This window comes from Dromiciops gliroides, chromosome 1, assembly GCF_019393635.1.
Source record: "Dromiciops gliroides isolate mDroGli1 chromosome 1, mDroGli1.pri, whole genome shotgun sequence".
Classification (NCBI taxonomy): domain Eukaryota; kingdom Metazoa; phylum Chordata; class Mammalia; order Microbiotheria; family Microbiotheriidae; genus Dromiciops; species Dromiciops gliroides.
In genome coordinates this window covers 699,885,891-699,910,047 of record NC_057861.1, presented here as the reverse complement: position 1 = coordinate 699,910,047, position 24,157 = coordinate 699,885,891, and the positions used below count along the sequence as shown (strand labels likewise).

The window sequence follows — 24,157 nt, the reverse complement described above, 5'->3', positions numbered from 1 at the left end:
ATGTTGTGAGGCTCAAATGAGATAATAGTTTTTCATAAACCCTGTTATGACAGAGATTACATATGACTCATCTGTGTCTCACCTTTTACTACAGGGTCTTACATACACTTCTTAGGGGCCCAGGATTTCTAGTTCAACTTTCATTTTACATGTAGAAAGAACCAGAACTTCAGCAGTGAATTCACTTTTTTTTTTTTTTGGCAGGGCAATGGGGGTTAAGTGACTTGCCCAGGGTCACACAGCTAGTAAGTGTCAAGTGTCTGAGGCCAGATTTGAACTCAGGTACTCCTGAATCCAGGGCTGGTGCTTTATCCACTGCGCCACCTAGCTGCCCCCAACTATTATTCTTAATGCCACATTATGGATGGTGCAGTAGATAGAGTGCAGTGTTTAGAGAGTCAGGAAGACTCTGAGTTCAAATCCAGCCTCTGACACTTACTAGCTTTGTGATTCTGGGCAAATTACTTAACCCTGTTTGCCTCACTTTCCTCATCTGGAAAATAAACTGGAGGAGATGGCAAACCACTCTAGTATCTTTGCCAAGAAAACCCCAAATGGGATCATGGAAGAGTTGGACAGAACTGAAAACAACTGAACAAAGCCTTTGGGAATTCTGGGTTGTAGGGGGAGGACTTGAGTCAATTCACCTAATACAGACTAGTCATGTTGAAAGCTACACAGGGTTCTAAAAGGTTATTTTTAACAAAAATGGCCAATATTTGTCCTCAAACTGGCCCCAGTTTTGAGTTTGTTTAGCCCATTAAAAAGCACCAGGTGGGGGGCAGCTAGATGGTACAGTGGATAAAGCCCCAGCACCAGCCCTGGAGTCAGGAGGACCTGAATTCAAATCCGACCTCAGACACTTAACACTTACTAGCTGTGTGACCCTGGGCAAGTCACTTTACCCCAATTGCCTCACCAAAAACAAAACAAAACAAAAAAAAAAAGCACCAGGTGAGGCCACAGAGATCATTTAGTCCAATTCCCCCATTTTGCAGGAGTAAATGGAAGCCTATAGAGATGAAGTGAGTTGCCCATGGTCACACAACCAAATCCAAATGCATTCTTCATTCTAAGTTTAGAAACCTGACCTCCAACAGAAAACAGAAGAACTCAATTCTCTAGTGATGTCAGCAAAACACGTCCCATCATGCCTCAGACTTCAATTTAGGACCCAGGGACAGACACCACCATGCCAGCTAGCCTCAGACCTGTCCAGCCAAGTTGAGAGGATTACTAAGAGGACTCTAAGTTGATGAATTTTTTGGCCACAACCCTCAAAGACCATCTGTTAAGATGTAAGGCTCAGCAGATCAGATTTAGAGCTGGAATCAGGTTTTAGAGGCCATCTAGTACCCCCCTTTCCTAAGACCCTCCCCCCAACTTCATATCAGCAAGATTAGGAGGCTTGCCCAGTTACATGGCCAGTATCACAGACAGGCTTGTGATCTGTGTTGGAAAGTGATGTATACATAGTAACAAAAATGACAGATCCTTACTGGTTTGGGTTTTTTTTTGGGGGGGGGGGACAATGAGGGTTAAATGACTTGCCCAGTGTCACACAGCTAGTAAGTGTCAAGTGTCTGAGGCCAGATTTGAACTTGGGTCCTCCTGACTCCAGGGCCTGCACTTTATCCACTGTGCCACATAGCTGCCCCCAGATCCTTTCTGTTAAGAATACAACACATACATTCAAAGAAGTGTTTCTGCCTTGGGAGGTCTCTGGAAATCACCTGAAAATCAACTTGGGGAGCTAAACTTATTCAAACAATGTTGTCCAAATGCTGCTCAAAATACATCTCTTCTCTGAGCTAGAGGCCAGGTGATGCAGAGATGCAAGAATCACACATACTTTTCAACTATAAACATCACCAAATTTGTTTTCAACGAGGGATAAACTTCACCAACCCCATTGGTCAGACTTAATTCTAAATGTTCTGAGGCTACTTCAAAAACAAAAAAACAAAACAAAACCCAAAACACCCTTACTCAAAAGATTTCCCAGACCTGAGTTTGCCAAAAATGAATTTTAAAATTCTTAATGTTGTGGAGCCCTTACCCATCTCCTGCCCATCCAGAGGATATGTAGATCATCTTTGCTTACTCATAACTCAATGCTGGGAATCCACCCAATGGCAGCCCCTCTTGAATAGATTTCCCTCCCCCCGCCCCAGGAGACAACATGGGATCTCATCAAGGGACAGTCACTTGGGTTTGGTATTTGCCTTGCTGTGTTGACTGTGACCTTGGGCTTTAGCCTTCAATAATCAAGTTTTTAAACCTGCAAAAATAGGGTTATTCATTGCCCTATGAACTTCACCAACCCCTTGCTAATAAAATGTTTGTTTTCCTGAGCCAGGAAATTTCATCAGTGTAGAGAACGTTAGGGGCAAAAACCTCTACCCTGGTACTTGCCCTTTCAAGTTCTGAGGGCTGTCTGGGGCATTAAAAAGTTACCTAACTTACCCACGATGACATATCTAGCTATTCTCAACTCCAGTGCTCTAAGCACTGCATCTCCCCCCTGCCTCTCACTGTATAAAACATAAAATATTAACTTTCATTTGTTTAAAAAACCACTCTCATCTTTTGAAAAATCCTATTTCATAGATGAGATTGCATTAAGTCCAAATTTTGTATAAACAAAATTTAAATATTTAAACATCACCTGTTTCACTGCTTTGAACTTGTGCCAATTCTCTTGATCTGGAATGGTTCTTTGGTGGAGTTTTGTGTTTTTGGTTTTTTGCACAAGAGAGTGATGCATAATTTATAAGTCATTGGATTTAAAAATCATGTAAAATTTTAAGAGGCAGGAGGTACCATTAAACTTGGAAGACAAAGATCTGAAGTTCAAATCCCCCTTCAGATCATTACTAGTACTATGACCAGTCACTACCGTCTCAGCTTCAAATTTCTTATTTCTAAAATGAGGATAATTACAGCATGGATTGTATTGCAAACCTTTGTCTATATAAAGATAGTAACAACTTGGCACAAGTGTTATCTCATATGATACCAACAACTCTGGGAGGGCAGCTAGGTAGAGCAATGGTCATACTGGATGTAAAATCAAAACTTTCTAAGTTCAAATCTAGCCTCAGACTCTTGTGGCACATCTAATAAGAGGCCTCTACCATTTGTTGGGCAGCTAGGTAGCTAGAATACCAGGCCTGGAATCAGAAAGATTCATCTTCCTGAGTTTAAATCTGGCCTCAGATGCTTAGTAGCTGTGTGATCCTGGACAAGTCACTTAACCTTGTTTGCCTCAGTTTCCTAATCTGTAACATGAACCGGAGAAGGAAATGGCTAAACACTTCAGTATCTCTGCTAAGAAAACCCCAAATGGGGTCACAAAGAATCGGACGCAACGGAAACAACTCTTCGGAAAGAGGTATTATTAGCCTATTTTATACCTAAGGAAACTGAGGCTGAACGGTTAAGCTACTTACTCAGAAACACACGTATCTAAGTGTCTGAAGCAGGATCTGCACTCAGGTTTGCCTGACTCCAGGTCCAGTGCTCTAACCACCAAGCAATCTTGCCTGTGGTAGGGAGTTGCCCAAGGCATGTACAGCTGACTTATTCAGGGTCACCCAGCTGGCAACTATTCAATCTTCTCGATAAAACAAAACTGCTTAAGAATTCAGGCATATTATGTTTGCACACAGCACCACGAACAAGAAACATTTCTTATCTGTTCAATCCAAAGGCCCAGCAGGATCTCTTTAAAAACTGCTGGTAGCTCTTGGCTCTCGGGAGTTATAACAAGGCATGAATCTACTTCAGCCTGCTCATTTCCTCAGTGGATTCTGGAGTCAGAGAAGGGTGGTTTGTGGAACCAATGTGAGATGTGGAATCAAGTGCTAGGATTCTTTGGGGCCCTGAATTTCCTCATTTGTTCAATGGGTTGATGGAACTCATCTTTCAGAGTCCACTTCAAATTTGTCCATTTTCTGTGATCCTGGTCTCAGACAGGCTTTGAAGGACTTAAAAAGTTCCTGCTGTGAGGCTAATGATAATAATAGCATTAATCTGGCATAATAAGGGTCATAAACTCCAAGGTACTAATGAAATGCCCCCCCCCAACTATGAATTTCATCTGCCAAGCGGAACTAGCTGTGTGACCCTGGGAAAGTCACTTAACCCTGTTTGCTTCAGTTTCCTCCTCTGTAAAATGAGATGGAGAAGGAAATGGCAAACCACTCCAGTATCTTTGCCAAGAAAACCCCAAATAGGGTCACAAAGAACCAGACATGATTGAAACTTAATAATAGGCAACTTTGGGGGTGGAAACCACTCCCCTGGTACTTCATCTTATAAGTCATCTGAAAGTTGTCTGGGGCTCTAAAAAAGTCAGTGACTGGTAGTAGCTGGTGGCAGTGGACCTGAACCTCAATCCTAAACTTGGGATCAGGATTTCAAATCTGGCTTCATTAACTTAGTAGCTGTGTGACCAAGCAAGTCACTTAATTTGTTTGCCTTAGTTTCCCTAACTGTAAAAATAGAGACAATGGGGGCAACTAGGTGGCATAGTAGATAAAGCATAAGCCCTGGATTCAGGAGGACCTGAGTTCAAATTCGGCCTCAGACACTTGACACTTAATAGCTGTATGAACCTGGGCAAGTCACTTAACCCCCATTGCCCTGCCCCCCCCAAAGAGACAATGGCAACACCTTACTTTGCAGGGTTGTTACCAGAATCAAATGAGATATTTGTTAAAAAAAAATGCTAGCACCTGACACACAGTAGGCTATTATTTATAGAGACTATGTTATATAATTATCTCTAACTTCCATTATTACCACCTCCCAAATAACCTGGAAGTCTAATACTTAGATTCAAATCCCACCCTCATGACATATACTGTGGTTCAAACCAAGTCACAACTTCCCAGCAGCCCCCAAGTCTCAAAGTCTAAATTGTGTATAAAGTCTTGATGGTGGAAGGAAGAATTTTCCCATTGGACACCCATGAAACCAAAGGTCTGGTGGGGTTTGGGGGTGGTCAGTTGTAGACACTGCACTGGACTTGGGAGAAAACCATCAGGTAGATTGGTACCTGCTCTCTTCAAAATAATTCAGGTTTTGAAATAATGTTTCTTTTTGAGTCATCAGCTCTTTGGGCCCATATGAGAAAGCTTATGGACCCCTTCTGGGATGGATGTTTTTAAATGCATAAAAGAAAATACTTAGATTATAAAGGGAACCAATTATTTTGGAAGTGCAGCTTTCAAATTATTTTACAAGGTCAGGTTAGTTTAAGAGAACTGCATACGGATCACAGAGAAGTAAAATGATTTTTGTCCAGGATCATATATGTAAGGAGATAGGACTCAAAACCTAGATTATTATACTACATCGCTTCCTACTTTACCCACTGGAGATACTGAAAAGAATTGACACAAAGCCAAAAACAGAAGTGACACATGAGATATATCTATATCTTGTATAGACAACAGAATGTAGGCCAATATTCCTGAGGTCTCATTTATAGCCCATTATCAAGAAATTACTCCCTACTAATGAGTCATTTATGGAGTGACTCGAGAGCACATTCCCCAGAACAACTTGAGTACCAGTGAATGCAGTACTATCCCTATTCACAAACAAAGAAACTGAGGCAGCGACCCGAGAAGTGCAAACAGATAATAAATGACTAAGATACTAATCTGTCTTCTCTTTTCCAATCCAGGACCCCTCCCCCCTTTCACCAGCTTGACCTAGTCCCTTCTTCCAGGCTTTGTGGTTTTTTGATCATACAGCATAGTCAATAATGATTAGGAACTGTGAGATACACAGAGGCATTTGAAATAGGGGTTATACAAGAAAATGTGTGTGTGTGTGTAGTCATACAATTTAAAATGTAAAAAAGCAAAAAATGAAGGGTCCCCTCCTATCAACTTTTTTGCTAGTCAGAGGCATGACTTGGAGGTCCAAGATTCAAGGCCAGATTTAGCCACTTACAAAGCTAGGTGGCACAATGGATACAACACCAACCCTGGAGTCAGGAAGACCTGAGTTCAAATGTGGTCTAGCTTTTTTGTGACCCTGGGAAAGTCACTTAAGCCCAATTGCCTGACTTTCCCTCTCCCTTCTCTCCCACCTCTCCCCCCCCCCCCCCCCTCTCTCTCTCTCTCTCTCTCTCACACACACACACACACACACACACACACACACACACACACACACACACACACACATCCCAAAACAACCCCACCAGATTTAGTCACTTACTAGTCATTTGATCCTTTCATCAAATAATTTAAATCTAAGCCTCAGTTTACTTGCCTACAAAATGGGGGTCTACACTTGTAGTACATATCTTACTGAGAAAAAAAGCACTTTGTGCTGCTTCCAGTGAGGTTTTCAAAGTTTTCTTTCTTTTTTTTTTGCATTTTTAAAAAAATTGCTTTTTTTTTTTTTGGTAATGCAATTGGGGTTAAGTGACTTGCCAGGGTCACACAGCTAGTAAGTGTCAAGTGTCTGGAGGGTTTCAAAGTTTAACAAAGAAAGGCTTTCTAATACTGTACTCACCTTAAAAATCACTGCATTAACTATTCCCAAAATGGAATAATCATTATGCCTGAGAATTATTCCTTGAGAGTCCTGGGCTCTTTCATTTTTGTCATTCTATTTTCAGTACTTAGCACAGTGCTTGGCGCATTGTAGACCAAAAAGCCCCAAAACAAAACAAGACACATTGAAAAGAATATGCAGACCACACTTATCTATATAGGGGGTTGCTCCTCTTGCCTTCTCAATGGGTTGAGGGAAGACAGGGGAGAATTGAGAATTGAAAACAACAGAGTTATTGGGGGCAAAAATTCAATACGCATTAAGGAAAGAGACTGGTTTGAATTCACACACCCTCCCCCTTCAGGGTTAAAAAAAGACCTTACTTCCATATATTTCTTTTACTCTTCTCAAAGTCATTGCCTATATTTCCAACATTGTCATCTGGTAGATAAGACAGTATTTTGTCATTCTTGTTTATTAAGTGAGGCAGACCTTAATGATAGTAAGACCATGAAGTGCCCATCACTTCTGCATGGCTTGGCATGCATATCAAATGTTTTGTTTTCCCTTTGATGATGTGCCCCAAAGCATGGTTTACTTTGGAGAGGAGGCACCCGAAATTAAATGGTTTTTGTTGGTCAGCCCACACTGACCTAGAATCTAGAATCTCTTATCTAACAGTATAGATATTTTCTAACTTATTTTATTCAAATCATGTCAAAACCCAATCAAAGTTTCATAATAAATGGAAATGTGCCACAACAAAACAGATGGGAGGGCAGTATTAGGAAGGGAAGGGTACAAAATAAAAAAAAACAAAACCTACTTTGGGGGGCAGCTAGGTGATGCAGTGGATAGAGCACCGGCCCTGGATTCAGGAGGACCTGAGTTCAAATTCAGCCTCAGATACTTAACACTTACTAGCTGTGTGACCCTGGGCAAGTCACTTAACCCCAATTGCCTCACCAAAAAACCCCCCAAAACAAACCACTACCAATGACCTTTGACCTCACCCCTTCCCAGTTCTCCAGGAATCTATTATCATTTGTTAATAAAACTGTCAAAACTTGAACATTTCTGCAGAGGTGAAGCATAGGGAGAGCTTTGGAATGGGTATTCCCTTAAACATAAAGGCCTGAGCTCTGACAAAATTTCCCCAAAATAACAAGTTAATTCTTTAACTTGAGGTTAGAGAATTAGGGGTATGGATCTATGAAGTGCTTCCCTTAGATGTATGTCCTCCTGTGCATTCAGAAAATATTTTATGCAACAGACCTCTGTGCTCTTACAGATAAGAGGTCAAGTAGTAGCCAGGGGGATTCAGACCCAGTTTGGATTTCAGGGGGATGGCCCGATTCTCCCACAATGCACTAGGCAGGAAGGTCATAGTAACCTCACAATTCATCCTAGCCCATGAGGCCTTAGGAAAGCATTTTCTGCTAAATCAACAGTTTCTGGATTCCTTTTCTCACAGCAATCTATGGGGCCAAAATTCTACCTACTGTAGGTTGGAGACTGACCTACTATAATTTAAACAGCACTTGAAGCTGCTATTTTATTCATTCTGCCACTGTCCCCAGGATTTGGCCCGAAACACCCTCCCTCTTTCCCTTCAGCCCTGGCTGAAAAATCTTCTAAGTTATTTAAAATCTACTTTCCCATCTTTTTAAATGGAGTGCAGTGAAAATAACTAGAAATATAAAACTTGAAACCTGGATAGGACTTCAGAGGTAATCCAGTCCAACCCCCATTTTACATATTTGGCCAAGTGAGGTCCAAATAAGTCATCTGATGTGCCCAAGGTTATAAGTTAGTTACGCATCAAGGTAGAGCTTTTATCCAGCTTTCATGATTTCTAGTCTAGGTTTTAAAAACCATTTTTGGTTCATGATCCTGGAACTTGCTGTGTCTCAGGGTCACTGACTCCCAACAAAAATGCTTATTGTAAATGGTCAAGGAAGCATGGAACATCATGCTGAGTGGGTGCTGGCCCAAGGACACATCCCAGAAGTATTTTCTTTTTGTAAATTTTAAATTAAGGGGGCAGCTAGGTGGCACAGTGGATAAAGCACCGGCCCTGGATTCAGGAGGAAATGAGTCCAAATATGACTTCAGACACTTGACATTTACTAGCTATGTGACCCTGAGCAAGTCACTTAATCCTCATTGCCCCACAAAAAATAAAATAAAATAAAATAAAAATAAATTACATTAAACCCTGACTTTGTTTTTCTTGTGAGTTGGTTCCTTCTCATAAAAAATCTTTCTCATAAAAAAAAGAGCTAAGGATTGTAGTTATCATTACAGAATACTAGAGAGCTAGGCCCCAACTCCTTCATGGTTTGGATTAAAAAGTGGGGTCCAGGGAAATTGGTTTATACAAATTTTCACAATGAGAAATAGTAGAATTGGGAAGATTACCAATCTGAGGTTCTTCCCACCGTACTCTCCATTCCAGTTAATCCAGGTAGCTTTGAGCAGGTTAAGACATCTTTGGGCCTCAGGTATAAAATGTGGAGGTGACTGGCAAAGGTCACTTCCGTTCTTACTTCTTTATTTTTAAGGGGTGACAAAATCTTATGCTTTCATTGATACAGGAAACTTCTAGTGACGAAGCTCCCTCGGCCAATGCCAAGTCAGCATCAGCATCTGTGTTGTTTTTTTTTTTTTGTGGGGCAATGGGGGTTAAGTGACTTGCCCAGGGTCACACAGCTAGTACGCGTCAAGTGTCTGAGGCCGGATTTGAACTCAGGTACTCCTGAATCCAGGGCCAGTGCTTTATCCACTGCGCCACCTAGCTGCCCCAGCATTTGTTTTGAAATGATCTTAAGACTTGTTTGGGACACTGAGTCATCAAGTGACTTGGACAGGGTCATATCTCCACTATATTGTCAGAGACAAGACTTTCAATTACTATCCTAATGTGATTAAGTATGAAGAATATAAAGAAACTTGGAACAACTTTAGTTGAGTAAATGGAGGAGTCTGATGGGGGAGGATGGACAGGAAGAATGAATGAGATAAAATTAAGACTCCTAATGGAGACTTTGTTAATTGAAATGAATTTCAATGCCGATAGTTACTAAGCAAGTTTCTTTGTACAGATATTCAACGTGAAGTTTCTGTGACATTTTTCTTCACAGCGTTATTAAAAATTTCAGTGAACATCAAAATCCCCCAATGTCCCGAAATGATCTAGGCTTTCTTTGGCTGTCAACGGGTAGGCACCTGTTGACAAAAGACCATTTCATGCTCACCATGAGAAAGAGAAATGACTAACCACCTACCCTGCATAAACTTGTGCTCTGGGGCATAGTACACCAAGAGCTCTCCCCTCTTAAGTACAGGCTGTTATCACTGACTGGTAAACAGGCACAACCTGCCCAGATCCCAACCAGCCACAAATGTGGTAATACAGTCTCAGGAGGCCACTACAGATGCTTGCTGAGCAGGCACAGTCTGGGAGGTTGGAAACCACCACCACTATTTATACCTGTATTCTTGACACTCTTCTCTCACTCCTCCTCCCCCTAACCCCTCTCCACCAGCTGGCACAGAGCACAGAAATATCCACCAACTCCGGAGCACCACCCCCTCCCACACCCACATCCAAAACACCTGGATGGGCCACCTGTTCCAAGGCGAAAGTCACGGATCACTTCTTAAAGTTACTCAGCAGTTTTTAATAGCTGTCCTCCCCTCCCCTAACTAAACACACCATTTAGAAAAACATGGTGACTGGATTCTTTGAAACAAGAACATCATCTTCTGCTTCCTTTGTGACTCCTACTGGTGTTCTCAACACTAGGGTCACAAAAATACTATTGACTTAAATGTTTTATCAAAGTTTCTATAAGGAAAAAGGAAGGCAGATATCTTCCCTTTTTCTCAGAAACAAAAACCAAGTTCAGTACTCTGACCAAGGTCAATAGTGAACTAAGACATTAACCAAGCAAGCTGGGTTCTGGTTTTAGATGGACCACTCAGATAAAGGATTGTTTAATTAAGTAATCAATAAACACTGTGAAGCACCTATCCTATGCCAGGGACTGTGCTAAGTGCTGGAGATACAAGAGCACCTTCAGACCCTCAGTTTCTTAATCCATCAAATGGGGAGAATGGGCCCATTGCCCTCACAAAAGCCAAATGTGAACATAGATGGAAGTGTGCTTTGTAAACTGGAAAGTCGATGTGAAATGTTATTGGGAGGCAGTTGTGTAGATAATCTAGGCACAAATTGCTTCCACTTCTGCCAGAGTTATCTTGGTAATTTTCTGATTTTACTTTGTTCGAGGGCACTTGACCATCTGCTTCTTCTGGACGCGTATCAGTGGGGAAGCACATAATCTATAGTCACATATGAATTTATACGAAGGCGTTTTTTTCCCTCTCACAGTAGCCCTTGGGAGGAAAAAAATAACCTCCATTTTACGGGGGTGGGGGATGTGTAGGGTTCAAGGTCACACGACTAATAAGTAACAGGGTTAGGATGAGTTCTAAGTACTAAGTATCTTTTCCACCTCTCCACACTCTGCCCTGTCCCTTAGGCTATATTGCCAAAATTCACTCCTACCCTCCAGTAATTTCCAGAGTTTTCCATCTATGTAAAATTCCTGAGCAGCAGCACTAGGGTCAGTATTTTCAGAGACCTGCCCACCCATCTCTCGAGGACTACAGGGGGCCCTCTAAGGGTGGGGAGGGTGTGGACTTCCTTAAACCACTTCCACCACCTAATAGCCTAAAGAAGCTTCTGTCTAGGTCCCAGACAGGGCGGACAGCTTGGCAGGAAAGTTTCTATCCCTAGGCAGATTTCGTGACCGAGTTTATTTCCAGCTCACCCCTCTCATCCTGTGAAAAGCACCCCCCCTTCCTTTTTGGAAGGAGTGAAAGGGGTGGGAGGGGGAAAGGCTGGGGATTTTATTCTGGGTAAGTTTCTCTCAGTTTCTGAGATCCGGTCAGCTAACAGTGGTCCAGGGAACACCAAGGAAGAAACAGGACATGTCAGCAACGAATGGAGACCAAACTCTAAATGAACCCCAAGGCGAAAGCTTGCTGTGACAAGAGGGTGGAGGAGGGGGCGGCCGAGTGGAGCCAAACAGGATTTGAAAGTTTAACATTCTAGGAGAGTCTTGGCTGTAACAAAGAACACTGGAAAATCTCTCGTTGTGACCACTTCTAAAAGAAACCGAAAACTCCATCCTAACTTTTTTACAGCGCCTACCCCTTCTGGAGAGAAGAGGGTTAGGACGAGAGGACCCAGCAGCATCGGGACCGCTGGTCAAGGCCTAGGTCAGGAGGTAAGAAGGCAACAGAGAGGTCCCTCCCGGGAGAAGGCACAGTCCTGCCCCTCTTTCCATCCCCGATCCCCAGGGCACCAGGCGATAACACACATACACACCCTCCCCCCCTTCCTGAAGGCCAGGCTCGCTTTGGGGGATTGGGGGTAGGGGAGAAACAAAGCTATCGGAAACTCGCTCCCCCATGCCCAGAGGCCAGGATCCAGGGGCTACCCCGGAATCTGGCACACTACCCCTGCCAGGAGCTGCAAACAGGAGTCCCGGCTTCCCCTCCCGACCTAGCTGGTCGGCCCCACCTTGACCCGCTTTCCCTGAATCTCCAGCGTCTTCATGGTGAAATCCACACCGATGGTGCTGCCCTGGCGCTCCGAGAAGCTGCCCGTCTTGAAGCGCTGCACCACGCACGTCTTGCCCACGCTCGCATCCCCCACCAACACCAGCTTGAACAGGAAATCGTACTGCTCGTCCGGCTCCCCCGGGCCCGGCCCCGGCCCCGACATGGCCCCGGCCCCGCGGGGACAGGAGGGCACTGCAGACGGGCGGTGGAGATTAGAGAAAGAAGGCCACGGTCTCCGCGCAAAGACAGCGCACTGCCGGTCCTTTCCGCCGCTTTCTCTCTTTCTGCTCCTCCTCCCAACGACGTGGAGCCGTCGCTGCTCAGGCTGCCGCCGCTGCACCTGCGGAACAGACACCACGGAACTGCCGCCTCGCAGCCAGGCTCGGCCCCAAGTCCAGCCCGGCCCCGAGCGCACCGCCTCCTGCCCGCCCCGTCTCCAGTCCGGCCCCTCAGCACCGCCCTCTCCGCAGCTCGGCCCACAGCATCGCCGGCTCCTCGGTCAGGGTCCCGGGCATCATCCCTGCCCCCTCCCCCACCCCTGCTGAACGCCTGCCCCCATCCCCTCCGGACCCATCCTCAGTCCAGTCCTCAGCCCCGCCCCCATCCTAGTCCGGCCCCCTTCTGGCCCCGCCCCCATAATGCTCCTTTGCCTCGCTAGTCTGGTCCCTTTGCGCAGCCCGAAGCACAGCATCACCTCTCCCCCGTCGGACTCCTCGGCATCAGTTTTCCTCGCCTTCCATCCCCCAGCCCTGCGGGACCCTCTCTCCCCAAACTGGGCAATACCCCACCCCAGTCGAGTCCCGGACCCCTCAGCCCCACCCTCATATAACCCTCTCATCCCCTCCCTAATCCGAACCTTCCCTCCATCCCGCCCCCTTCCCGGCCCTGCCCCTTAGCCCCGCCTCCATCATTCTCTTCTTGCGTCCGGCCGCGTAGTACCGTCCCTAGCGCTATCTAGCCCAGTCCTGCCCAGACCCCCCCCAACACCCCCCCCCAACTCGACTTCTTGCAGTTCTCTTTCCTATTTCCCCCGACCCCACACCCCCTTCCGACCTTCCTCTGTAGTCCTCTGCATTAGGCGGACCTTTCTGCATCATCCCCACCCCCACACCCCAGAGTCCCAGCCCTTCCTCACTCTGGCCCCTGCGCTCCGCCCACTGTTCTCTGCCCCTTAGGTTGGGTCTTTGCTGACGCGAGCCTCTCCCCCTCCCTCTTTTCCTGCCTCCGGGGGACTTCGGACGTGAAGAGTCCTGGGGCTTCCTGCTAGTTGCCGAGAACTTTAGCTTGACCTGGGTCGTATGAGGTCAAGTCTAGGTTTCTGGGCCCAGAGAGGGCCATCTGAGCTACAGTAATCCTATATGCATGAATGCACTTTAGGGCTCATCCGGTCCAGACCCCTCATTTTACTGAGAAGAAAACAGTCCCAGAAGGAGGAAGTGATTTGATTTACCCAAGGTCATATAGCTGACCCAGATTAATAATGCTCAGCTCTTCTGACCTCCTGAGTTCTGAGGTTCTTTTCGCTCAGACCCAAGCTGCCTCGGTCATTCTCAAGTGTGAGCAAAAATCTAGTGCCCCAAGGAAAACTGTGACCATTTGTAGGGCAAAGCATAACGTCTACTTCACTAACCTCCAGTCATGAATAAAGGTGAGCCATAATTATTACAAGTCAAGTTAACAAGCTTAATATGAAGTGCTTCCTACACACCTTACAGCCTTACTCCCGACAGCCCCTGCACTCAGGTAGCTCTCCTTAGATTGCACATTTTGGTTAAGGAAACCACTACACGTACATACTTTTTTCCGGCCTTCATAAAATACCAGGGGCAACTAATATTGAGATGAACTTAAGGTCACCTTCCACGCTATTTTTAGAAACACTCCAAAAGGTTGCCATCTTTTTACTGGAAAACCATGTACTTTGTCTTAATGACGAGAGTTTGTGGTCATTTTAGTGTTTTGCTGTCACATAATAAGCGTTTAACAAATATTTGTTTAATGAATGGGTATTTACTTTCTGGGGTTTTAGCAACCTGGAGTTTTTCAGAACACTGCCCATTTTGTGATGACCCCTAAGCCCTAGCTAGAAATTGTTCCCTACCTAAATTTTTTTTTTGGTGGGGTAATGAGGGTTAAGTGACTTGCCCAGGGTCACACAGCTAGTGTCAAGTTTCTGAAGCCGGGTTTTGAACTCAGGTTCTCCTGAATCCAGGGCCAGTTCTTTATCCACTGCACCTCCTAGCTGCCCCAATTATTTATCTTGATGTACCCCATAACTGTTGCTGGGGCCCCATCAGTTCAACATTCCTGCCTATAACTTTGTAGATTATGAAGTCAACAACAACAAAAATTAAAATCCATGTTACTTACAGCCCTGGGTCTGCGTGTGGTCCTTTCTGAAGGAATTCCTGATCTTACAAAATATTATTTAAGAGGTTAAGAAATGTGGCAATGACCTTGAAATCATTGAACTTGCAGAGTTTTCCACATGATGTACTGAGTAAATTGGTCTGTGGATATGCATAATATGGAGGTGATTTATTTCAAAAGACAAACAAGAAGCCACTGGAAATTTTTTAGACTTATTGACTCAGATTTGACGTTATATTAGAATATTGACTAATGAAAGGCCTAATTACTCAGGAATGGTAGAAGACTTTTCTCCCCTTTTCCTCCTTGGTGGAAAAGAAAATAATGATCTATTTGCAAATTACTATACACCCTGAAGAAAATCTCACTGGGGGCAATACAATTTTCAAAGCAGCGAAAGATCGATTTTCTAGCATCTGAGAGAGAGAGAGAGAGAGGAAGATGCTAAACTATGGGGAAGGGGGGTTGAGGGCTGGGGGTGAGGTGGAATTCTTGGTTTGAAAAAAGGCTATTGAAAGGACATTGGCAACTAACTCATGCTTACTTTCCTATCATCAAAGAATTGTATGATCAGAAAAAGATGTGGGCCTGATCAGAATCTTCAAACAAATGTTATAGGTACCAGATAATAGATGAGTTAGATAGTAGATGGACTGAAGAGGCCCACAGGACATGGATAGGTTCTCTAGAGAGTGTAGGGGTTGTGGCTGCATGTAGCCAGCTCAATTTTTTACAAGGTCAGAGAATCGGGTTTTGAGTGACACTACAAAAAGGTAAAGAGTTCACTTGCCCGAGGAGGCTACATTTGTCATAACCTAAAGCTAGGAGTAAGTGAGCAAGCATTTATTAAAGCCCCTGCTATATGTCTGGCTCTGTACTTAAACTCGGGGGTTACAAAGAAAGGCCAAAGCCAGTCTTGCTCTGGAGTGCAAACATCGAGTGTCTAGACAAACAAGATATTAGAATCCTAGAGGGGAGGCACTAGTATGGCCAAGAAGCAGAAGGTGAGGGCAGCTAGGTGTCGCAGGAGATAAAGCACCAGCCCTGGATTCAGGAGGACCTGAGTTCAGATCTGACCTCAGACACTTGACACTTACTAGCTGTGTGACCCTGGGCAAGTTGCTTCACCCTCATTGCCCTGCAGGAAAAGAAGAAGAAGAAGGAGGAGGAGGAGAAGAAGGAGAAGAAGGAGAAGGAGAAGGAGGAGGAGGAGGAGGAGGAGGAGGAAGAGAAGGAGGAGGAGGAGAAGGAGAAGGAGGAGGAGGAAGAAGAAGAAGAAGAAGAAGAAGAAGAAAAAGAAGAAGGAGGAGGAGGAGGAGGAGGAGGAAGAAGAAGTTGGGAGATGGATTATCTTGTGCAAGAAACAGTAGAAGGAGGGCCCTTAGACACCTTTCAAGGGCTTCATTTTATGTACAAAGGATGAAAATGAGGGCCAGAGAAGGGAGGTGACTTGTTCTAGGTCACCCAGGCGAAAAACAGCAGATCTGGAATTCCAGATAAGGCCCTCTAGAGCCAAATCCTAACCTGTTGCCATCGTACTTGTCTACCTAATAATCAGTTTCATTGTGGGTTAGTGAAGTCTCTGGCTTCCAAAGGGTGATATCTTCAAAGCCAGAACAATCTTCAAAGGTCCCTTTGACCTTGATGACTGACTGGGATGTTCCTGGTTACACCTGCTCCAGGAAGATATATGGGAGTACAGGGACAAGATAAATGAAGATTGAGAAGTGGGGCTATACTGCAATTTACACTATTATCTCTCCTCCACCCTACCCTTCCCCACTTCACTATTACTATCCAGGGTACTACCATCCTTCCAATCACTCAAGTCTTATCATGTGCCTGGATGGTACAATGGACAGAGCTCTGAGCCTGGAGTCAATAAGACCTGAGTTCAAATGTAGCTGCAAACACTACTTTTATTATGTGTGCAGGTCACTTAATCTCTGTTTGCCTGTTTCCTCAACTATAAAGTGCTGATAAGAATAGTACCCACCTTCTACGGTTGTTGTAAGGATCAAATGAGATAGGAGTTTATTAAAGGCTTTTCCCTGTTATCGTCCTGTCAACCTGAAAATTAATTTAAAAAAATCAATATAACAATATTAAGGTCTTTCTTTCATCAGGGCAGAGTAGTTATAACTAGCAATACCACTCTAGCAGGTGCTAGGAGTACCCAAAGATGGGAAGAGGGGCAGGGTTTATATGGGGTACCAGAACAGAAAGAGTGAAGACTTCCTTTGGGAAGATAAATTACCTCTTAAATTTCACCAGTTAAGTTCTTTTACATAACAAGCTGAGAGGTACATCTGACATATGTAGGGAATCGGAGAGGGGAAGGCACCAGCATCTCAAAGGACAGGTCAAGGGCTCCTAGGGAAGGGAAGATTCGACCCTTGTCTTGAGGAAGCCTGCAGCTCAGCAGGAAGAGGGGAAGGCGTAGGGCTTTGTGAGCACTAGGGACAGCCAATGTAAAACTTGGGCTCAGGAGATGCAATGTGGTTTGCAGGGAACATGGAGAAGGCAAGGGCATGTAGCTGGATCCTAGACTCTGCAGAATAGAGGGAAAGATAAGTGGACTGGAAAAGTGGGGAGGGGCCAGGTTACCCAGAGTTTTAAATCCCAAACATTTGATCCTGGAGGGAGTAAGAGCCCACTGAGCAATCAAGAGTCAATAAACTCAATAAACGTTTATCAAGCACTTACTAAGTGGTGGCAGGTGCTAAGCACAGGGGATTCAATTACTGAAAAAGGGACAGACCTTGCCCTCAAGTTTACAATCTAAGGGGAAAAGACAGTACCTCAAAGGAAGATGAAATGGGAGGAGGAGAGAGAAGATTAAAGGGCAGGGTGGGAAAGTTAGAGAAGTTTCAAAGGAGTGAAACCACCTGAGAAACGAGGAGGGAATGACCTAATTACATCTATGCTTTATTTTATTTCTAGAGGCAGTTGGGGTTAAGGGGCTTGTCCAGGGTCACACAGCTAGTAAATATCTGAGGCTGAATTTGAACTCAGGTCTTCCTGACTCCAAGGCCAGTGTTCTATCTACATAGCCAGCCCTGAGATCTATAGTTTAGAAAAATCACCTTGGAAAACTTAGTAAAGGATGGGTTAGAGTGGAAGTGCTTGCACATCCCAGATTACCTATCTTCTCTCTATATGAGGCAGCTAGGTGGCTCAATGGATAGAACCCTGGTCTTGGAGTCAGGAAGACCTGAATTCAAATGTGACTTCAGACAATTACTAGCTGTGTGACCGTGGGCAAGTCACTTAACTGTTTGACTGACTCTGCTGGAGAAGTAAATAGCAAACTACTCCAGCATTTTTGCTAAGAAAACCCCATGGCTAGTATGGGCATCCATGGGGTCACTAAGAGTCAGTCACCACTAAACAGTTCACTCTATAAGTCTTTTTTTTTTTAATTAAAAATTTTTTTTTAGTGAGGCAGTTGGGGTTAAGTGACTTGCCCAGGGTCACACAGCTAGTAAATGTTAAGTGTCTGAGGTCAGATTTGAACTCAGGTACTTCTGACTCCAGGGCAGGTGCTCTATCCACTGCACCACCTAACTGCCTTTTATAAGTCTTTTATGTATCTAATTATTTACATGTTCCCGCCCTCATTAGAATATCAAGTCCTTGAGGTCCTAGACAGTTTTTGCCTTTCTTTGTAACCCCAGGACTAACATAATACCTGGCATATTATGAGCACTTAATAAATGTTTGTTATGTGCAGCTAGGTTGTGACCTCAGACACTTACTAGCTGTGTGACCCTGGGCAAGTCACTTAACAAGCATTTTTTTTGAGGCAATGGTGTTTTTTTAAATCATAAAAGTTTTTTTTTATTATTTTTCTGTTACATAAAAGAAAGTTTTCAACATTTGTTTTCATAAGATGTTGAGTTCCAAATTTTTCTCCCTCCCTTCCCTCCCCCCTCCCCAAGACAGAAAGCAATCTGATATAGTTTATATATGTACAATCACATTAAACATATTTCTGCATTAGGTATGTTGTGAAAGAAGAATCAGAACAAAAGGGAAAAACCTCAAAAAACAACAACAACAACAAAAGTATAAACAGTACAGTTCAATCTGAATTTAGAATTCATAGTTCTTTTTTTCTGAATGTGGAGAACATTTTCCATCATGAGTCTTTTGGAGTTGTCTTGGATAAATTTTTTTTTTTTTTTGTGAGGCAATTGGGGTTAAGTGACTTGCCCAGGGTCACACAGCTAGTAAGTGTCAAGTGTCTGAGGCCAGATTTGAACTCAGGTACTCCTGAATCCAGGGCCGGTGCTCTATCCACTGTGTCACCTAGCTGCCCCTAAAATGTTTGGTTTAATAATAATAGCTAGCATTTTTGTAGCGCCTTAAAATCGGCAAGAACTTTACATGTGTTTGTCTCATTTGATCTTCACAACTACCTAGTAAAGTAAGTACTATCATCTTTCCATTTTACATATGAGGAAATTGAGATACATAAAGATTAATTAACTTGCCCTGGATCTCATAGATCAAAGCTTCTTAAACTGTGAATCTTGTAACTGAATGTGGGGGTTGTGAAAAATTTGGCAGCACTAGAAAGTAATGTATAACTATTTTATATACCTATATATCAAGGGTCATGTAAAAATCTCTCATGTGAAAAGGGGTTGTGAGTGGAAAAAGTTTAAGAAGCCCTAGTATAGATAGTGTCATGGGAAATAGGTGGTATAGGTCCTTAGGTATTCCTCTTTAAAGAATTACACCCTCTAGCACACAATCCAATAAGTCTTTTTTTTTGGGGGGGGAGGGCAATGAGGGTTAAGTGACTTGCCCAGGGTCACACTGCTAGTAAGTGCCAAGTGTCTGAGGCTGGATTTGAACTCAGGTCCTCCTGAATCCAGGGCCAGTGCTTTATCCACTGCACCACCCAAAATGGTCTTTTATTTAGGCACTTAGAGAAAGTAACCAAGAGGGAAGTCAAAGACTTTCCTTAAGGGGAGAAGATATCTTAGAGATATCTTGCTCTTCAAACAGAAGAAAGGCAAAAGCTTTTATAGAGGACTGATAGGGGAGGGGGGGAAGGGGGGGATGGATGGATGGGGTAACACCTGACCATGGAAAGTTCCTTTTGGGGGTGGGGAAAAGCTTGAATGAGGGGTGGTGGTCCTGACTTCTGGAGTTATCTCTGTCTCTTGGCACCAATCAGGCCGTAGCCATGCCTAATGGGCTTATCTCCCTTACTTCTTAGGTGTGTCCATCCTGATAGCTAGTTGTCCAGTTTAAATAATAGCCCCTTAATTCCTCTATATCTCCCAACCCCATATCAATAGTAAATATCTGAGACGGGATTTGAACCCAGTTTAGCTTGACTCCTAGTTCAGCCTTCTTTACTGATCTTCCACCTCATTGCCTGGGTGGTAACTAACCCTTGGAGGGAGTACTTGTTAGGGAATTCTTCAACCTAGAGATTCTAAAAGCTTCTCAGAGAGTAATTCCTCCCACCCCGGTGTGGTCAATAGATCTAGAAGCAAGGCTCCAGTTATCTTAGACAAGAAGATAAAAGGACAGGTGCTTGCTGGGTGCACAAGGCAAAAAGAGTCTCTGGGGAAGCTGCTCAGATTTTTGAGATTGAGTAATAGGAATAGGATGGTAGGTGATTTGGGGGAGAATGTGTTAACCTTGGACTCTTGGCAATTGCCAAAGATCAGCTTTGTTCCCGTGGGGATGTTTTCTCTGTAGTTAAGGTCAGAATATCCTGGGGCTGGGTGTGTGTGTGTGGGGGGGGTGGATGTCTCTAAGACAGTGAAGGCCTCCTGCTAGAGAGAAGTAAAGCTGGTCCTGTCCTTGCTAGTCAAAGGGTTTGTCTTTATTTATTGAAATGACCCTGTCGTTCTATATCTTTGATTTCTAAAGTTACTTTTTCTGAGATGTTTCCCTCAAACTCAGTCTACCATGTGCATATTGTTTGTTGTTGTTTGTCCCTCATTCTTTTTTGTTTTGTTTTGCTGGGCAGTGAGGGTTAAGTGACTTGCCCAGAGTCACACAGCTAGTAAGTGTCAAGTGTCTGAACTCGGATTTGAACTCAGGTTCTCCTGGTGCTTTATCCACTGCTCCACCTAGCTGCCCCTTGTCCCTCATTCTTTTTGTTTTGTTTTTTTGTTTTTTGGTTTTTTTTTGGTGAGGCAATTGGGGTTAAGTGACTTGCATGTCTGAAACCAGATTTGAACTCAGGTCCTCCTGAATCCAGGGCCAGTGCTTTATCCACTGTGCCATCTAGCTGCCCCCCTTGTCCCTCATTCTTGAAGAGGACCATGACATAGGTGGTGATGTCATGACTTGCCCTGAATTGGATTTAAGTGAGAAAGGACTGTGCAAATCTCACTCTCTCCTCCAGAGCCATCTGGGTCCAGTGGCAAGACATGCCAGGATGACTGAAGATGGCCCTGGGTGTTTAAGGCAATTGGGGTTAAGTGCCATGCCCAGGGTCACACAGCTAGTAAGTGTCTGAGGTGAGATTTCAACACAGGTCCTCCCACCTTCAGGGTCAGTGCTCTATCTACTGCACCACCTAGCTGCCCCTACCTCCATATACCTGATTTCCTAAACTTAGCAAAATAGAAAATCTTTGCTGGGAAAAGACATTCAATTCAATAAACTTTTAAAAAAAGCATTTGTTTCCACCCAATAGAATAGCTTCCTGAAGGCAGAAACTGTTGCATTTTTGCCTTTGTATTCCCAGAGTCCAAGCAATGCTTGGTCTATATTAGTTGTTTTGTGCAAATCGCTTTGCTTAGTGCTGAAGAAGGTACAAAGTTTAGATCAAAATCCATGAAACTTACAGTGTAGTAAATAACGAATTCTCCTATCCTAAGGGCTGGAGTTTCTAGTGTTCTCCTATTAAATATTCTTTCCTAATGAATATGATTTCTGGCATTATCACACAAAATGTGCTCACTCTCTCTATACTCTAGAAGGAGAGTTCTCTTATTGTATATGAAAAGAAATGAATTCTATACTTTACCAAGCATGTGCACATAAAAAAAAGAGATAAATTAATTCATTTCAATAGGATAATATGGTTATTTATAAAAAATTCTGTACGGGGTTAGCGAGTTTCTTGTACCAGGCAGAAGTATGCACACCCTAGGTTGGAAACCCCTGATTGTAGGAGACAAATACTTTTCCCACTATTATACTGTAAACTGAGGATAATAAATAGGACCTTATCTTCCAGGGTTGTGCTTAGCACAATATGCTTATTCCCTTCCTTCTCCCCCACCCCCCTAATTGCAGATAAAGCTTGAAGACTACAACTTGCAGAGAAAGTGCCAATTTATATTGGTAGAAGGCATTTCTTCACCTGGGAGTTCCCTTATACCAGTGATTCTGAAACTTCTTGGTCACAGGACCTATTTTTAGTCTTGTTGAAAACCCTAAAGAGCTTTTGTTTATGTGGGTTATTTCTATAGATATTTATCACATTAGACTAACTAATAACATTTAAAAATATTTAATACATTTTAAAATAAGAGTAATAAAAATATTACATGTTAACATAAATAACACTTTTACAAAAGTAGCTATATATTTTTTTTAATTGTGAGAATAGTGACATCACATTTTAAAAAATATCTTTCATGTCTGGCTTAATAAAAGATAGTTGAATTCTCATCTCTGCTTCTGCATTCAATTTGTTGTGATAAGTTGCTTTAGTTGAAGTATAGGCATAAAATCCAGCCTCCCACAAATACATAGTTGGAAAAAGGAGGAGGATTTTAATGGCCTTTTCAGTTAATTATGGATATTCTTTGAGATATTCAAACCAGGCAAATAGTATTTCTTTTTGGTTAATTGCACTGTGGAATCTAAAACCAGATCAATAAACTTTTCATAGTCAGTTATATTAACATCTTTGGTCTTGTACTTTGAATCCTTAAAGAGGTCTTTTACCCCTGCATGGTTTTGCAACGTCATGTATTAGTTGTTTGGAAAATATTGATCCAATGAGTTATGCAAATCTTCCAAATGTTGACACATTCCATTGTACAATACAAAAAAAATCATATTCGTTAATATCACTGGCCAACCCTATCAGAAAAATCTTTAAGTATTGGGAAGCTGCCAAACTTACAGTAATCGATACAAGAATTTCAAAATTTTAATTTTCTCTCCAAAGCTCAAATTTTATAGTTGGCAATCTTGTTTGTTGTTTTTCTCAAAGTGAAAGGCTCACTGTTCATTATAAAGAAAATGCCTGCCAAATGTCCAAGTCTGAATAACCATAGCTTGTCTTTCAAATAAAAGTGGTGTCAGTTCTGCTCACAACTTAAATAATTAATTATACAAGTAGTGTTCCTGAGACAACCATCTTAGTTGGGTATGCAATTCTTTCTGCATATTTTCCATTTTGTCCCACAATATTAAAAGAGTGTAATCAAAGATATATTCAAGGGTCAAGATTTGATAAAAAATAATTTTTATTGCTTCATTAAGGACATTTTTCCCAAATTATTATTTATTACTATTAAGTATTGTAACAATTTCATTACAATCCCATTTCATTCAGTGGCCAATTTCAATTCAATTTATAATATAATCAGTTCAGTTTATAATTAAAAGCTTTACATGAAAATTATCACACTTTCTCCTTGCAACCTAAATATTAACAGAGAATATGGCTTTTTTGGGGGGGCGCGGGGCAACTAGGGTTAAGTGACTTGCCCAGGGTCACACAGCTAGTAAGTGTCAAGTATCTGAAACCGGATTTGAACTCATGTCCTCTTGAATCCAGGGCTGGTATTTTATCCACTGCACCACCTAGCTGCCCCCACTGAAACATGGCATTTTTAAAAACTTCAAGTGTAGGGTGAAGAATACAATGATTATTCTTACTATTGCTTTAACTGATCCTAGGGGGACAGCAGTTTTTCCCATGGTTGCTTTTGTACTGTTAGTACAAATGTCAACACAGTTGTCCCTAGAGAAACTGTCAGATTCAAAAAAGTGATTCACCACTTCAAATATTTCAGCATATTTTTCAGCGTATGGTGGAAGATGTATTGATAACATTAGGCATCCTTGAAGAAGCAGACTAGTAGGAGAGATGTTTTGGAATAGGATTGGTTTTGTTTTTATCATCTCTCAAAATTTTTCAGTCCACAAACATCTATTAAGCAACTGTTATGTGCTTTGGTTAATTGATCTGCTCTGTGTGATCTGGGCTAGTGCTGGAGAACTACCAAACCTAGGTTTGTGGCCAAGCATTCACATCAAAAATCTTCAATGATTAGTCGGTGCTGATTTCTGAGGAATACAAGCAAAATCGCAAGTCCACTCATGTTTGTAGATGTGTCCATTTCGAAGACAAATGTACAATTCTGCAGATGCTGTATTAATTTAGTCTTTGTGTGCAGCTAAAGCATTGTTGTTGTTGCCATCATCCATTGTCTGTCTTTCTGTCTTCTCAAAGAGGACCAATGACTTCAGGAGGCTGATGTTTTGACTTGCACCTGAATTCACAGGTTATGTAGCCTTTGGAAAATTCCACTGTATACTCATGAGAGAATGAAAGTAAAAGAGGAAAATCATGAACATAGTTCATTATTATAATTACGAACATAGTTTTGACTTCCCAGGTCCCCTGAAGGGGGTC

The 24,157-nt window shown here is 42.9% G+C and overlaps 1 protein-coding gene across 1 annotated transcript in view; it reads right to left on the bottom strand.

Annotated features, from left to right (window-relative positions):
• Window positions 1-12,926, bottom strand: part of RAB43 (RAB43, member RAS oncogene family) — a 37,087-nt gene extending 24,161 nt beyond the window's left edge. Inside the window, exons 1-2 of the mRNA XM_043984117.1 lie at window positions 12,848-12,926; window positions 12,113-12,493 (exon numbers count right to left, since the gene is read on the bottom strand). Of these exons, the coding sequence (XP_043840052.1) occupies window positions 12,113-12,316 (204 nt within the window). The 5' untranslated portion in view covers window positions 12,317-12,493; window positions 12,848-12,926. The remainder of the gene's footprint in view (window positions 1-12,112; window positions 12,494-12,847) is intronic.
• Between the last annotated feature and the right edge of the window lie 11,231 nt (window positions 12,927-24,157).